General features: G+C 38.5%; 2 protein-coding genes across 3 annotated transcripts; both read right to left on the reverse strand.

Annotated features, from left to right (window-relative positions):
- Window positions 1-1,896: 1,896 nt before the first annotated feature.
- Window positions 1,897-2,460, reverse strand: LOC148770342 (uncharacterized). Its single transcript, XM_088819123.1, has one exon. It carries the CDS (start codon window positions 2,458-2,460, stop codon window positions 1,897-1,899), a length of 564 nt encoding a protein of 187 aa, XP_088675249.1.
- Window positions 2,461-12,074: 9,614 nt separating this feature from the next.
- HEXO3 (beta-hexosaminidase 3) lies at window positions 12,075-16,297 on the reverse strand. 2 transcript variants are annotated; one of them, XM_088820170.1, is made up of 15 exons: window positions 15,718-16,297; window positions 14,934-15,279; window positions 14,712-14,786; window positions 14,483-14,518; window positions 14,279-14,390; window positions 14,113-14,183; window positions 13,899-14,029; window positions 13,744-13,810; window positions 13,515-13,614; window positions 13,316-13,375; window positions 13,174-13,207; window positions 12,984-13,082; window positions 12,829-12,888; window positions 12,435-12,685; window positions 12,075-12,345 (listed from the first exon to the last, which is right to left on the reverse strand). In XM_088820170.1, exons 2-15 carry the CDS (start codon window positions 15,264-15,266, stop codon window positions 12,179-12,181), a joined length of 1,596 nt encoding a protein of 531 aa, XP_088676296.1. In that variant the 5' UTR covers window positions 15,267-15,279; window positions 15,718-16,297; the 3' UTR covers window positions 12,075-12,178. The 2 variants fall into 2 exon arrangements, with proteins under 2 accessions (XP_088676296.1, XP_088676295.1); XM_088820169.1 differs by lacking the exon at window positions 15,718-16,297 and adding an exon at window positions 15,496-15,592.
- Window positions 16,298-17,016: the final 719 nt, after the last annotated feature.

Below are 17,016 nucleotides of genomic sequence, written 5' to 3' on the forward strand. Positions count from 1 at the left end.
TCAATATTTTGTTTTTTTTATGAAACATTAACTCAATCAATATAATTGATAAAAAGTATCAAATAAAAAAATTAAAATATATTTCCATATTGGAATAAATAAAATGCATTCAGTGATAAGCAAAATATGATGCACAAGATATAATGCATTAACACCAAATGGTTCAACTATTTCCTCCAATATTAATACTGTACTATTACTGTTAGGATTACGATTACAATTACAGTTACGATTACGATTATGGTTCTTAATAAAAAAAAAAAAAACAAAGGTTGTCAGTTATCCGATTCGATAACAAACCAGAGCCTCAACTTTGAGACACTTCAGGTCGTCAATTATCCGATTCGATAACAAATCACCAAACAAGTTCGGAATTAAATACATTAAAATCTTATTGAGCAACCTCGAGCCGCAATTAAATAGTTCGGAACCAATCCATGAAAGAACTGAGAATTTTTTCCCATCAGGTTATGAGAAAAAAATTGCCAAATTAAATAGTTCGGAACCAATCCATGAAAGAACCGAGAATTTTTTCCATCAGGTTATGAGAAAAATTTGCCAAATTATCGAAGTAAAAAAAAAACTTAAATAACATTTAAAATGTTCTATATTGGCTTTTAAAAATCAAATTATGAAGATCCAGATTGTCGTGGTAGCAATATAATTAGATATAAGCCAGAGGGGCATTTTGCAATTATTCAAAAATCAAAACGGCAAGTAGATCTCATAATTTCGGCAATCTCCAATACTTCTTCACTCTCTCTGGCCTCTGCACTTCCACTGTTACCCCTGCCTCTACATCCACTGCCACTTCTGCCACCGCTTTTTCCGCCACTTTCGCCGGAAGGCACTATCTTGACAATCCTTTTGGTCGTCGGAATAGGAATTGTGATTTTCTACAGTGTGAAGGCTGTCTCCAGTGTGAAGGCTGTGAGACAGGATGCTCGGAACGAGAATAGGAGAGATGAAAATGATCTGTGAGACAGGATGCTCGGAACGAGAATAGGAGAGATGAAAATGATGGCCTATTTCGGATGATGAGAGAGGCGATTACGTCGATGAATATTCGCCGGCAAGGTAGCACGATCGTTTTGGACCCTCCGAGTGATTTCTGGGAGGTTATGGCCGTAACATTCTGAAACGAGATGAGAAGGCACGTACAGATCCGATCGACGATCAAATCTGTTGTCTCTAACAGGAGGCTAATCTCCGATGGATCGACGATCGAATCTGTTGTCTGTTGTCTCTGGCTAATCTACATCTCCGATGATATTTGGAACACTGTCTTACAGGTAAGATTTTTCGTTTTCTTATTATTATTATTATTATTTATTTATTCAATTTTCATGAATTTTGTACCTAGATGTTTTTTTCTCGGAGATGAGTACAGTTAATCCTTTTCGATTTCTTATTATTTTTTTTCAATAATTTAATATTGTATAATCAGTGTAAAAGAAGCCGAAACTCCACAATTTTCGTAAGCATTTGGTATTGTTTCTGGTAAAAAAAAAAAATCGAACCTATTTCTGTAAGGGGAATGAGAGATGACGCCGTTTGGCCAAGTGTTTGTTGGATTTGTTGGATGGTTACAAATGAGGACCCTACCTCTATTTATACTAGACCACCTCCTCAATGGACGGTGGAGATCTATTTGATCTAACGGTTGGGAGTGGTTCACTAGAACACTCCAAAGAATTCCTACAAAAATATCTACAAGGGAGTGTTCTAGAATATTTTCTAGAATCCTCTAAGAATCTCTACTTTTATACATTTGGCATTTTGGGCCACTTGGGCCTAGCCCTATTTGGGTTAAGTTTTGGGCTTCCTTAACCTCCCAACAAGGGAAACTGGCAAGGGGTTGGGCCAAAACTAGCGGGCCGTGACATCCTCCCCCGCCTAATCCGGCAACGTCCTCGTTGCCTTGAACAAGTGGAGACGGTCTTGAAATTTCCACAAGTCTTCCTTAGTCTCCCACGTTGCCTCGGACTCGGGTAGTCCCTTCCATTTGATGAGGTATTGAATACTCGGTGGAACACCCCTATGTCGCTTTAGTTGCCGGCCGAGCACTTCCTCGATCTCTTTATCATATGACTTAGTCATAATGGGTGGTGCTCGGTGTGACTCTCCTCGGCTCGGGTCTTCCTTGTCTTCGTGATACAGCTTCAACATACTCACGTGGAAGACCGGGTGGATTTTCAAAGAACTTGGAAGTTCTAGGCGACACGAAACTTTGCCGACTTTGGCGATCACCGGGAATGATCCTTCGTACCTCCGCACAAGACCCTTGTGCATGCTCTGCAACGCCTTGAACTGTTGGGGTAATAGTTTCACCATCACTTGGGCCCCAACGTCGAATTCCCGTGGTCGTCTTTTGTCGTCCGCCCATTTCTTCATACGTCGCCTAGCCTTCTCAAGGCACGCCCGGGCTAAGTCGGCTTGTTCTTCCCACGACTTAGCCATTTTTAATGCTCCAGGACTCCGTCCGTCGGTTGCCGTAGCCAAAGTGTGTGGCGTAAGCGGCTGTTGTCCCGTTGCAAGCTCAAATGGACTCCTCCCCGTGGCTTAACTCCGCTGCAAGTTGTAAGAAAATTGAGCCACGCCTGAACTTGTGCTAATTGATGAATTCTTGTGGTTTCACATGTCTTTATTGATTTAGAGGCATCGATGGGTTCGTCTTGTCTACTTATTTGTTCTTTTCTCAGAATATGTTTCATGTTATATATGCTGCTTGGGATATATTATTTTTTTCACCTCTTTTTCTTGGTTGGTCTGATACTGTGCTATTGTAAATCTGCCTTTTAGTATATAATTTTGTGTTTGTTGTTTCTTCATGGTCAAGTATGATGCCTTTTGTTATGGGGATGTAATTACCTCTCTAGATGTCTATCAATTGTTCTTTTAAGGTGTTATGTTGGAACATAAATCATATTATTGCTGAATAATCAGCATCAAAATCATCTGCAACACATGCAGCCGGTAAAGGAAAGAGACTTTTAAGAATTAAAACGAGGTCTAAGCTAGTAGTCCGATATGCCCCTAGTATTTTAGTATTTTTCTCCTTGTGATTTCAGTTAGCTTCAGCCATTTCTGCCTCTGTTGGCCATGTCTAAATTGAAAATATGGCATAAGTGCAAGTAGTTGAAAGTAACTTTTGAGTGTTTTTTGAGTAAAGACAATGCTGTAAAACTAGAGAAACTTTTGTGTGTTTTTTGCATACATATCAAAGCTAAATAATTCCATCCAAAGATGCACCCGAAAATTTTAACCAAGTGAGGCCTGAACTTCATGGTCTATAAGACAAAAATCTTAAATCGAAAAAGTGTAGAACATAGTTGAAGGTATGTCGTAACCTTCATGTTTTTAATACAGATAGAAGAATGAATAAAAGAGAACAATTTCCAATTCCCAAGAAAGTAATATTTATGGCATCTTCTAGGGAAGTTGTGGAGAAAACCGGTTATTGCCTTTGAGATGACCAATATATATCTGCTCATGTGAATCTTGTTTTTATGAAGGCTGATTAGATCACTCTTATATGTTGTATCTGTACATGCCGTTTGACGTAAATACTTTCCAACAAGTAAAACATGCCCGTTCATTCATTTATGTGCACTCGACCAAACTTTAAAATCAAATAAAAACATTAAAGCTGGATATTTTTATTAATATGTACGCATTAAAAAAAACAAAGAGGTTTCAGTCAAAAATATTACGGGGTGTCTTTTAATTCCATTTTCATAGAAAGAAAGAACCAGGCTTCTAGTTCTAGGATGTGTGGCTCTCGAAAAAAGTTCATGCAAAAACAGAAGCAACACTTTCTTAGACCATTGGCATTCTTATAGTGAGCTACTACATGCATAAATAAAGCAGAACAGAAATGCATGCATAGTTGGTATGTGTGACTAGTTCTTTTTCTCGAAGAACTGCCTTTCGCAGAAAAAAAATTCCATGCTGTTCTAATAATATTTGTGTCTGTCGTCATTTGATTCCAGTCCGGGATTTCAGTATTACTTTGTACTCGTTTCTTTAATGATAAGTTTAGTTTAACAACATTCAGTTCTTGTTGATTCAATGATCTTTACACCTTCTATAGATGTGGGCAGGGGCGAATCCGTGTACATCTTTTACTTTACCTCAAATTTGATTTTAGATTATTCTGTATCCTTTTTCTTCGTTTTGTTCTTCTGTGTGTCTGCTGTTTCTTTTGCCATTTGGTCTTTTATATTTTTGGTGGTGGTTGTAGAATTATGGGATGACATTTTACGTTCAAGTATATTTTGTTAGTGTTGCCTTTTTATTGGTCTTCTTTGTGTGGCCTTTACTTGGGCACTTTTTTTCTTCTTCTTTTTAACGGTTGCGCTTAATTATTTTCGATGTGTGAATTTCTTAGACAATCTATGCTTCTTTTTTTTACTGTAATAAGATGAAAGAAAATAAGGATTCGTTCTGAACTTTATTTGTGTATCTTCGTTTTTCTGTGGCTGTTGTGTGGTTGTGATTTAAGTTTTCCTGCTTAACTCAATGATCTTTAATTTTGGTTCTCATAATGAAATGAAAATTACACCAAGGACTATGAGGCAAATACCACCGAGTCTTTGTTCCTTTCAGTTTATTCTACTTTTTATTGTGCCTCTGTTTTGGCTTTGGATTACTCTGTTTATCCTTCTTTTTTTTTCTTTTTCAATAGCACAGTATTTGTTGTTTTCTATGCTTTGTTTGTGAATTTAAATTTATGCAAAACATTGAGTTTATTGCATTTTGTACTATGTGTTATATTGAATTGCTAATAAACTCCATGTGTATGTAGATAATGACACAGAAATTCCCACTAGAATTGTGAAACAATCATCAGTCCATCAAGACTTGTGTATGTAGTCCCATAACTTTTCTTCGAAGATGTAAACCAATGTGACACTGCAAATATGAAAAATTCGAGAGCAAAATGATCTATAAATTTTCAACATATTCAAGAACATAGCAAATTGTGAAAAAAACTTGAACATACAACTTACTATCTCTAGAGGAGAGTGTTATTGTAGTCGACTTGGACTTGCCTATTAGGCGAGTATTAAAGTCCGCCTTAACTTTTTGATGAGTAGCAAACGTATAAGCACTAACACATACCAAACATATTTTCAATAAAGTGTCCACCGAACTAGAATCTCCCTTTCGGATACAGCTTCATCTTCCTAAGTTTACAAATGGAATTTTAAACCATAATGAGAAACTAAAGGCAAGATGGCGGACGTGAGGAAAAAGAATGGAAAGATAAAAGAAATATACCAATAGAAACCGTTTAGACAGAATTCTTCAGAAGTCCAAAGATCTTTCAATTTAGAGAATTCTGAAATCTTCCACTCGCCTAGATATATTGAAGGTTTGAACATAGTCATACTCTCAACAACTCGTTCTCTTATGAGCACAAAAACATTAGCGCCATAAATTTTGGAAATCCCCATTCGGACTTTGTTTTATTAAAAAGACGGCTTCGCTTTACTCGAAAACAAAGATATTTGTCATATATCTGGTTATAGAGAAAGATAGTAAAGATGGCATTGAACTCCCAATTCTCCGGCAACGAACTAGTCTCAACCACGGCCAAATATACAGAAATATGATCGTAATCCTTTTCTTTACCAGATGGATAGATAATGAGTCTCCTATTCGAAAGCGACATCATAAATTAGTACAATGTAAGCCTCAGCTATAAACACAATAGATAAATAATTAGCAACATACCATTTCCCTAGTTTCATATTTATCAATCTCAAGCACGGGAAATAAAGAGAAAGATACAATCTTGGTCACAAAGTGTGCAGGCGATACATCTCATGTTTCTTCCACAATCAATTCTATAGAACCAAGTATACAATAGTCATTAAGTTTTAAAAAAAAACCTAAAACTAAAAAAAAATGCAGAATACGAATTGGTGGCAACTAACCCTCGTCGTCATCCGAAAGCACAGACAACTTTGTTCTTGGGACGGAGGCGGCTTCCGGCGACGACGTTCGGAGCTTTTGGTCGAATAACGTGTGACAAACCCAAGTCCCTAGGGCATAACCCAGCAAAACCATCAGCAAAGGGTCCACAAAACGCTTCATAGCCTTTGATGATGCTAAAATATAGCTCACCTAGGGTGGTGTAGAAAATGAACTGGGAGAGCAAAGCGGATCAGTAGCTTGACAACTTGATGATCCTGAGGTACCTGCGATCATAGAACACATGAACTAAGCCGGGGGTTGATCCGGCGGAAACCCCTCCGACGCTCAAGTTAGACGTGCTGATCATAGAAATAGTCCAGAGAATACAGTTGATCGTATTGCCCAGTTAATAGGCCGTACCTTAAGGAATGAATTCAAACTTTTATTTATAGTTTAGTTGAGATTGTCGGACCCAAACCTTACTTGAAGGTGATTGGGCCTCGGTGATAGTGGTCTTCGATATTGGGCTCGTGGCCCAGTAGGTAAGTAATTTGTAGGCTCATTGGGTTGGCCCAATTATGCATATCATTAAGCCCCCCACTCTCGATTCGATGTGGGGGCCATGTTGAAATGGGAGTCAGATCGTGTTGAGAGTAAAATTTGTAGAGGTCGATCGTTGGCGTATGGCCTAATGGTGTGCGAAAACGCATCGGAGCGTGTGTCGGAGGGGCGTGAAGGCGCGTTGGCGCGTAGCGCAACCAAGTTGTCGCGATGTAAGTTACTTGAGTCGTCGGTGTTGTCCCGCGACGATGTAATAGCTCGGATCAAGTTATCTCCTCGTGGGAGTTGTCTCGTCGCGGGGTAATAAAGTTGATCGAGTTATCTCCTCGTGGGAGTTGTCTCGCGATAATGTAGTAGCACAGAGCGAGTGTTCTCCTCGTGGGAGTTGTTATTTATCGACATTGTCAATGTTGTGACGCGTTGCTTGTATGTGTTTACATATAGCCTTGTGCGTGATGTACTTGAGCAGGGGATCAGGCTCTCAAGATTTTTATATGGGGATCGTGCCCTTTGTTAGACCTCGTGGGTCGTAAGTATGTTTAGACCGTGGCCACGTTTTAATGAAGGACCCATCGAAAACAAGTAGATAAATTTGAGTAATCGAGCTGGCCAGGCTATATAGATTCCCATAATATTTCTAAGTGTTTCTAGGGTTGTAATCGTGCTAACTTGAGCTTGCGATTATATAGTGAAGTTCGGGCGAGTTGTCTCCTCATGGGAGTTGTCTCGCAGCGAAGTTGTAGAATCATTGGATGACGCGCGACTGACGAGTGTGCGGATTGATGTCACTCTGAGCGATTTCTCTCCTCGTGGGAGTTGGCTCCTCGTGGGAGTTATCTCGCTGAGGGTTCGCAGTACCGAGCGAGTTGGCTCCTCGTGGGAGTTGCCTCGCTGCGGGTTTGTAGTACCGAGCAAGTAGTCTGAGCGATTTCTCTCCTCGTGGGAGTTATCTCGCTGAGGGTTCGTAGTACCGAGCGAGTTGGCTCCTCGTGGGAGTTGTCTCGCTGCGGGTTCGTAGTACCGAGCGAGTGGTCTCCTCGTGGGATTTTCCTCGCAAGGGGTTGTAGGTCCGAGCGAGTTGTCTCCTCGTGGGAGTTGTCTCACTGCGGGATGTAGGACAGAGCGAGTTTGTTTCTCGTGGGAGTTATCTCGCTGTGGTTTTGTAGATCCGAGGGAGTTGGCTCCTCGTGGGAGTTATCTCGCAACGGGTTACAGGACGGAGCGAGTGGTCTCCTCGTGGGAGTTATCTCGCTATGGTTTCGTAGACCCGAGGGAGTTGGCTCCTCGTGGGAGTTATCTCGCAACGGGTTATAGAACGGAGCGAGTGGTCTCCTCGTGGGAGTTATCTCGCTATGGTTTCGTAGACCCGAGGGAGTTGGCTCCTCGTGGGAGTTGTCTCGCTGCGGGTTGTAGGATGGAGCGAGTTGGCTCCTCGTGGGAGTTGTCTCGCAAGCCCCCCACTCTCGAGGCGATGTGGGAGCCAAGTAGAAAGGGGTACCGGATCGTATTGAGAGTAGATCTGTGCTGTAGTCTTGCGTTAATCGTTGGCATGGCGTGGAGAAATAATTTTTTTTATTTATCCGTTTGATAGCGAGCGCGATTTGGTAGGCGCGTTGAAGAGTTCGCGCGATTTGGTGGAGCGCGTTGAAATTATCGCGCGATTTGGTGAAGCGAGGTGAAATCTACGCGCAATTTGGTGGAGAGTAGCAAAAGTTGTGCCCAATTAGGTGGGAGCGCGCGCTCCAAGGTGGCCTTGGGAGGCGCGCGCGCGTGCATGGGAAGGCGCGCGCGCGTGTGAGAAATTTTTTTTTTTTTTTTTTACTGCTGGCGCGCGTGCAGTGCTCGCGCGCGCGTCTGGCGCGTGTACGCCACGCGCGCGTGGTATGCACGCGCGCCACCATGTCTTTTTTTTTTTTTTTTTTTGTTGCTGGCGCGCGTGCAGTGCACGTGCGCGCGTCTGGCGCGTGTATGCCACGCGCGCGTGCTGTGCACGCGCGCCTCGTGTCCCCTTATTTTTTTTATTTTTTTTTTTTTAATTGAGCCGCGCGCGCGCGGCTTGGCTTGGCTTGGCTCGCGCGCGCGGCTCGGCTGCATGTCCTTTCTTTTTATTTTTTATTCTCTTTTTTCTTCTTCTTCTTTCTTCTTTCTTTCTTCTTCTTTTACTCTCTTTTTTCTTCTTCTTGTTCTTGTATTTTTTCATCTTCTTCTTTTTTCTTCTTCTTTCTTCTTCTGTTTTTTCATCTTCTTGTTTTTTCTTTTTCTTTCTTCTTCTTGTTCTTGTATTTTTTCATCTTCTTCTTTTTTCTTTTTCTTTCTTCTTCTCTTCTTCTTTTTTTTTTTTTTTTTTTTTTCTTCATCTTCTTCTGGGGTCTCGCGTGCGCGATTTTACCCCCCCCCACTTTTTTTTATTTGGTTGATATTCACCCCCTTAGGGATGTTCTATTTTTTGAGTTGGGAGATTATCCTCGTTCCTTGAGATGGGATGTGCACCCCCTTGGGGATGTTCTATTTTTTGAGTAGGGAGATTATCCTTGTTCCTTGAGATGGGTTGTGCACCCCCTTGGGGATGTTCTATTTTTTGAGTAGGGAGATTATACTCGTCTCTTGAGATGTGATGTGAACCCACTTGGGGTTGAAAGGTAAGGGTGATGCCCAACCTTAGGATGGGGATAACTGCCCACTGTAGGATGAGGCGCTCGAGACCTATGGTCTGAGGTAGATGCGCACGGTTGTGCCATAGGTTCGCGCGTGCGCGTCAGACCCTTTTTTTCTGTTTTTGAAGTAGGGACGTGAAACACTTGATGGGATGTGAAACCCCTTGGGGTTGAAAGGTAAGTGGATGTACCACCCTTGAGATGAGATGCCCAACTTTAGGGTGGGATGGCCCCCCATTTAGGATGAGGCGATCACGAACCACTGGGGTGAGATGCCCAAACTTGGCAATATATGGTGCCACTGATTCAGTGGCAGCACGAGTTGAATCTTCCGTGATCATACGCTGAAGGTCTTCTTCGGTTATCTGAACCGTTCGAGAAGTAAATAGAAATTGATCATGTTGAGGACCCAGTGGGGCCTCACGAGGAGGAGCGTTGGCTCCTGTTATGACGATGTATGGTGCCACTGCTTCAGTGGTAGCACAAGTTGAAGCTTCCGCGATTATACGCTGAAGGTCTTTATCGGTTATCTGAACCGTTAAATGAGCTAGTAGAAGTTGATCTTGTTGAAGGTTCGGCGATCATATGCTGAATGTCCTCTTCGGTTATCTGAATCGTTCGAGGGGGCGGAAGTAGACCCCCAGAGAGTCGATGACCCATGGCGAATGAAATGTTTTGGGGGCACTGTGAACCCCCAGGGAGTCGATAACCCTTGGCGAACGAAATATTTTGGGGGCGATGTAAACCCCCAGGGAGTCGATAACCCTTGGCGAGCGAGATATTTTAGGGGTAGAGGTAAGCCCCTAGGGAGTCAATAACCCTTGGCGAACGAAATATTTTGGGGGCGATGTAAACCCCCAGGGAGTCGATGGCGGTGGTGCCATAGGTGGCTCCACATGTGGAGCAGGTGCTGGTATCGCGTTGGGAGCATTTGCTCCCATCGTGGCGATATATTGGATCACGGCCTCTGTGGCAGCGCGAGTTGAAGCTTCTGCTCTCATGCGTTGAAGCGCATCCTCGGTTATTTGAACCATTCGAGGAGCAGAGAGTGATGGATCGGCGAGTGGTGGGTCCCAAGGGGGGATCACCTGAACCTCGCGAGGCGGATCCATGGGATGGGGAGGAGGTGGCAAGCCAGAGCCTCCACGAGGTGGGAGGTCGTTAACTGTGTCATTTTGTCTCCGAGCAGACGCCTCAGGAGGATCTTGTTGGCTACGTGATCTGGTTTGCATCGTTCCCACAGACGGCGCCAAAATGATGATGCTAAAATATAGCTCACCTAGGGTGGTGTAGAAAATGAACTGGGAGAGCAAAGCGGATCAGTAGCTTGACAACTTGATGATCCTGAGGTACCTGCGATCATAGAACACATGAACTAAGCCGGGGGTTGATCCGGCGGAAACCGCTCAGACGCTCAAGTCAGACGTGCTGATCATAGAAATAGTCCAGAGAATACAGTTGATCGTATTGCTCAGTTAATAGGCCGTACCTTAAGGAATGAATTCAAACATTTATTTATACTTTAGTTGAGATTGTCGGACCCAAACCTTACTTGAAGGTGATTGGGCCTCGGTGATAGTGGTCTTCGATATTGGGCTCGTGGCCCAGTAGGTAAGTAATTTGTAGGCTCATTGGGTTGGCCCAATTATGCATATCAGCCTTCTTTTTTTTAACTGGTGTTCGGATTTCTTGAGATACAATGTTTACTTGGGATTATACATTAATTTGGATTTCGCAGTTGCACAATATTTTTTTTTATCTTATCTTATATATAAAAGAAAGAAACGTTGGGTAATTTAAAAAAATCCTAATGGTATTTTTGTAATTATTTATTTTTAATATTTTTTTTCTACTAACCCCTAATGTTATTTCTATAATTATTTATTTTTAATATTTTTTCTCTACTAATTTCTAACTATAATTTTTAAAAATTATCAAAATTAAAATTAACTCGAATCCTACCTAATTGAGTAATTGGTACTTATGTAATTATTTACTTTTAATATTTTTCTCTACTAATTTTTTAACTATAATTTTCAACAATTATTAATCTCCTATTTTTCATCAATATATCTCAAATCTTAAGAGACAGAGCTATAGTCTATTTATTTCGATTATAAATCTTAATATGTAAGATTTAAAAAAACTAATGTTATATAAACTATGAATAATACTACATTATTAAATTTTACTATATTAGTGTACTATATTTCTTATTATGTATTAAATTGATTTTTTTTTCACTACTTAAATAATATCTCGTGCATCGCACGGGAAAAAATGCTGGTATATATTAAAATAAAATCCTATTTTCCTACTTTAAAATTTGATTTTTTTTATTAAGATACTTTTCTCTTTTATTTTCTTTAAAGGCTTTAATTTGTTTATGAAATACGAATTGAAATTAATGCTTTCTCAATAATTCTTTTTTAAATGTTAAATATATTATTGTTTAAAAAGTGGTTCATAATTTTTTTTTCTATTAGGATGAACCGATTTGTTCTACATAACTAAATGTCATCGGGGATGTGAATCATCTCGAATGCCACCCTACTACCCGGATCTCGTCTCGTCTGCTCGAACTTTCAAATAATTCAGAAATTTTATGCATCAGAACTAACTAAATTAATAATATTGTACATACGTCACCGGGAATTAATTAGAAAGTTGTCGAAATTTTGTCTGAAAAATCGTGAGAACGGAGACCGTCGCCATAAAAAATTGGAAGGGGTTGTTAGCAGATTCTTCAAACCTTCAAAGACAATCTTGATTTTTTTTAATATTAGGAGACATTGTGAGATAGAAATAAATCTCAGAGGTCCTTTTTAGTGATTATGGATACTTAAGGGGCTTTTTTGTAATTATGAATATCAGAGGGAGTACTTGGTAATTTATCCTTGACCATATTTTTTGAAAATTACACATTTCACTTGTATTATTTCAAAATTTATTTATGACCAACAAATTTGATAAAATGACAATAAGGAATCATCAAAAACAATATATATATATATATATATATATATATATATATAAGATCATTATTGCATATAACAAGAACCAGGTTCTTCTGGTGCAGCTCTACCAAATCCATCCAATGGAGCAGCAGCCACTCCCCTTTGATTCAGCAGACACCTAAAATACGTTAATCGATCCCTCACTTCTTCCGGATCCTTTGCTATCTTGTCGTAAGGTGTCCACAGCCTCTCTACGTACATCCCAGAAAAAAAAATTATAAAAATAAAAATAATTTTTTTTAGGAATATTGGTTTTTATTTTTTTATTTTTTTAAAAAACCTGCAGCTGCTGCAGCCCTAGGCCATATAGTTTGCTCGATATCAGATGCATCGATATGTTCAGCCCACATGCACACCTCACCACCAAGGACTAAAGCTTGTTCGTTAGGATTGGTTATATTCGTTAACGGCTCATTCGTGTAGAAGCCTTGCCAAAGAGCATCTAAATGATCCAAATACCACTTATCTTGATTGCTCACTATACATCGTAATCCATCTTTAACCACTCTTTCCGCAACACCACTTCCAAGCCTGTAATTTGATTATAAATTGAACATAGGGGGGATTTTGCTAATATTTATAACATGAGGAGTTTTTTCACAATTAGAGTAAATACAGGGGTGCTAAATGCAATAAACCCCTTATTTGAATAGTTTGTGTTTACGATAACTTACCAATTATGGACCACGGTTTTACGGCTCAATTTACTGCCAAAGTTGTTGAAAGTCTCTTCCCTGTGATGGTCGTTAATGCGTTAATGTAGTTTTATCATCTAAATGAAATCGTGATTAGATTAATAACAGAGATTAGGCTGATAAATTATACTCACCAGTTAATGATTTCATATCCATGTGATAATGCTATCTTCTGTGCTCGTAGCACAAAATACTGATAAGCCTCGGAAGCATTCATTCCGTTTTTCTGTAACCTGTAAATGACGGAAATTAAATTAAGGTTAATTACTGATACTGATTCTTTTTTTTAGTGTGTGCGTGTGAGAGAGAGATTTCGGTATTTACCACTTGCGCACATGAGGAGTCAACTGCCAACAACCTGAAATCGGCAACAAATTAGATACGAGAATTATTTTTCGTTTCCCCAAAAAACTAAAAAACAGATTAAAATGACAGTATAATGAGCTGGAATTAAGTCGAGTCTTACTAGTGTCCACCTCGTCGCCTCCTAGGTGAATAAATTTATACTTGAAGATCTTACTGAAATCTGAAAAAAAGTACAAAATTTAACATTATTTTATTGAAAAAAAAATGGGCTTATAATATGACCGTATAACGCACGAACGCACACACCCAAAATTTAATAAAAAAATCAGTCGATCAATTTGAAGAAACAATTTATATACCTGAAAGAATCCCGTCTATCAATTTGAAGGTAAATTCGTTGCTAACGTCAAGTGGCTCTCTACAATCTGTCGAAGGCCATAAAGAAGGATATCCTACCCCCTAAATATGTACATTTTGTTTTAGTTAAGGCTGCTAACTTTGACTGAATTAATTAATTAATTAAAAACGAAAAATAATAAGGAAACGGGAATCGTAAATATTGAAGATTTTTCGAATTGAAGAAAAATACCAGGATAGAGCATGCCCCGGAACATCAATTTCAGCCAACACGTTAATCCCACGTTTTTTAGCGTAACTGAAACAAATTTCCGATGAGTCGTAACTGAGTGACACAGTAATATAATACATATACATTTAGAAATAGATTACATTTCATCACTTGCCTTACAATCTCTATAGCATCGGCAAATGTATATCGTTCGGAAGATGAGTACGCACCATCCCACAGCTTTGGATATGACGGAATCTCGAGCGGAAAAGATTGCGAGTCCACAATATGCCAATGCAGCACATTCTGAAAATTAAATATAAAAAGAAAAAAACGATATAAAAAATATAGTCGAGTGAAATTAATATGTCTTAAGTGGTGTTACTTACGAGCTTGGCATAAGTCATTGAGTCGATGACCTTCTTTATTACTGGTAAGGTCTGATAATGCCTAGATGTATCTACAGCACAGAGAATGAACGAACATTAATGTAAGGCATATGAATATCCCTTATGTACCGCGAGAATATTCCTTATGTACAGATTAGCATCTCACCGATCAAAAGGCCTCGATATGAGAACCGAGGCTGATCGGAAACGGTCAATGGAAGCTGATGGGCCATAATGCCCCTCGATGAAATGTTGAAGTAGCACACTTGGCTAAATGTCTGTCAGATATTATTATAACAAAAAAAAAATCATCATTTACTCTGTTTCAGCAATTCGGGAAAAAAAATTAATTAAAAAAAAAAAATCGAACCTGCAGCGCATGCAAAGCTCCATAAACAGTTTGTGCCTGCACAAACGTAAATTCAAGCACTAATTCTTAAATTTTATTTCTAAAATTTCTAGGATTACAAGAAAATTAGATATTACCTCTAACAGAGTATGTGAATATTAGATGCATTATATAAACCACGGAAAAAATACTCGGAGGGTTGTATTTTTTTTTTTTTTTAATTCTAAATAATAAATTTGGTGGTGCATACCTCAATTTGTGCATAAAGTCGATTCCCCTGAGTAGGAATATGTAGCTTGTACGACTCGTCAACGCCATGCTGCAACTGCATTAAGCAAGAAATAAATATTAGAAGCAAATTTTGATAGAAAAAAAATAATTATAATAAACGAAACCGATGTACAAAATCAATCGTTTAATCTGAAAAGGGATCTGAAAAGAATCTCGAAAGCTACGGATAGGTAAAGAGTACCTTGTCGGAAGGCGAATAGACAACTACATGAATTCCTTTGAGCAAAAAGGAAGGATCGATCTTGGAAGTATTTGCTTCAATAACATGAGTTGCTCTTACAACATCAATTGTCCTAAAAAACGCATCCTTGAGAATATTTGAACCATCGGAAAACTTACTCCCTTCGGTTTTCAGCTCAAGATCGTTGCTGAGGAAAAGACTTTTATACCCATAGCTCACCGATTTCGGCATAGGCCATATATTCAAGTGCTTTATATCAACACCAAAAGCCGATTCGACAAGAATATATACCGAAAACCAAAGAACTATTGTTCGTAGCCTCGGCCCACCCATCCCAATATCCTTCCTAAAAAGAAAACGAAATCAAAAAATATTTTAATCCCGTCTCATATATTCGTTTCATTCCTTCGATAATCTAATTTTTTTTTTCCGATAAATGATTGTACAAAGGACACTTGTAAATAGCATAACTTTTTTGTTATCTCAACAGTTTGAACTTTGAAGGCATGAAAATCTTGTTTTTTTTTTCAGAATAATTTAAGACTTGACAGATATTCATTACATTAATGTATTCCAAGCTGTATCAATAATTAACATTAAATGAGAGCCAATTTCAGTTACTCCACAATCCACACATAATAACACTGTAAATACAAGAACTCATAAATTAAAAAAAATATATATATTAAAAATATACACACACACACACACATATATATATATATATATATATACACACACTTAAACTGAAACATAAATTAGAGGATAAGTGAAGAAAAGAGACCTGACAAAGAGGTGCCCCCACCACTGATTTCCTTTTTTTCCCCCAAGAAGATGATGCAAATGGGAAATGTGAGGGTAGGTTTTGAAGTTTGAACCAAGAATAATTAATTTCACACAGTAATACAAATAATAAATAATAAATTACCAAAAATTAAAAATAAAAAAAGGAAAGAGCTTTTTGTGGGCTAAAATTAGGGGAAAAAAGAGGAAAAAAGGAAAGTGGATAATAGTCCAAAGATTGGAAGGTAGAATAATAATGGCTACCACATTTCAACTAACAGTATATATACACAACATAAATGTATGTAATATTTGTTCAGATTGAGTTTGTCTCCGCCTCTATCTACTGCTACCTGTGATATATATATATATACACACACACACACACAGAGGTGCGCACATGTATATAGATACAGAGCCACTGTGTGCGCCCCAGTGGTGTAGGTTAAGTAGTGGGCATGACAGAAACGACAGTAATTTTGGATTGATTCCCTTTTTCGCCATGTGAAATGTTCTTATCTTTGGCGGTAGTAAATTCGGTGTGGGGGAGGAGAGAGAGAGAAAATAAGGGCTCCCGCCATTATTGTGACCTAACATTTGTGCCTTTTTTTACTGGTTGATTGATGATGACGTAATGTCGTTTTATGAGTTATTGGTTGGTCAAATTAAATTTGACTATATTTTTAATATATTGCTTGTTTGTGTTCCAAATGTTAAATAGAATACAATTTGATATATTAATAAATATATATTTAAATTATAGAATAAAATTAAATAAAAAAATAAAAAAAATTTGAAAATACTCTTGTTTTGTTTTGTCAAGGTAATTGAGTTTTGGTCTCGGCAAAAACACTTCGAAATTCGAGAGAAATTAGGGGGGAAATCTCAAAATACGTGAAGGTGATTAGGAATGTATTAATTACTCTAATGATAATTAGGCTATTTATACGCAAGTCTAAGTTAATTATGGGCTGGAAGCCCATAATTTAATTAAAAGAAACCCACAAATAAATTAAATATCTTATAATTGGACCTATGCTTGAAATTTCTTACGAGTAATAAATAGAGATGTCATTTCAAGTTAAATATCTTATCAGAATCCTATTTGTCACTCTTTTTTTATTTTAATTAAAATTAATTATCCCCTTATTGATCATAGTTTAATTAAAAAAAATAAAAATTTAAAGTAGTTCACCATATTTGTCACCAAGAACGTTCATTGTTTGATTACCCACCCCCACCTATCAATACAACCCCCTACATATATATATATATATATATACTTATACACATACACTAA

The sequence above is a fragment of the Erythranthe guttata genome, chromosome 6 (assembly GCF_056151865.1).
Source record: "Erythranthe guttata isolate IM_541 chromosome 6, IM_541, whole genome shotgun sequence".
NCBI classification, from domain to species: domain Eukaryota; kingdom Viridiplantae; phylum Streptophyta; class Magnoliopsida; order Lamiales; family Phrymaceae; genus Erythranthe; species Erythranthe guttata.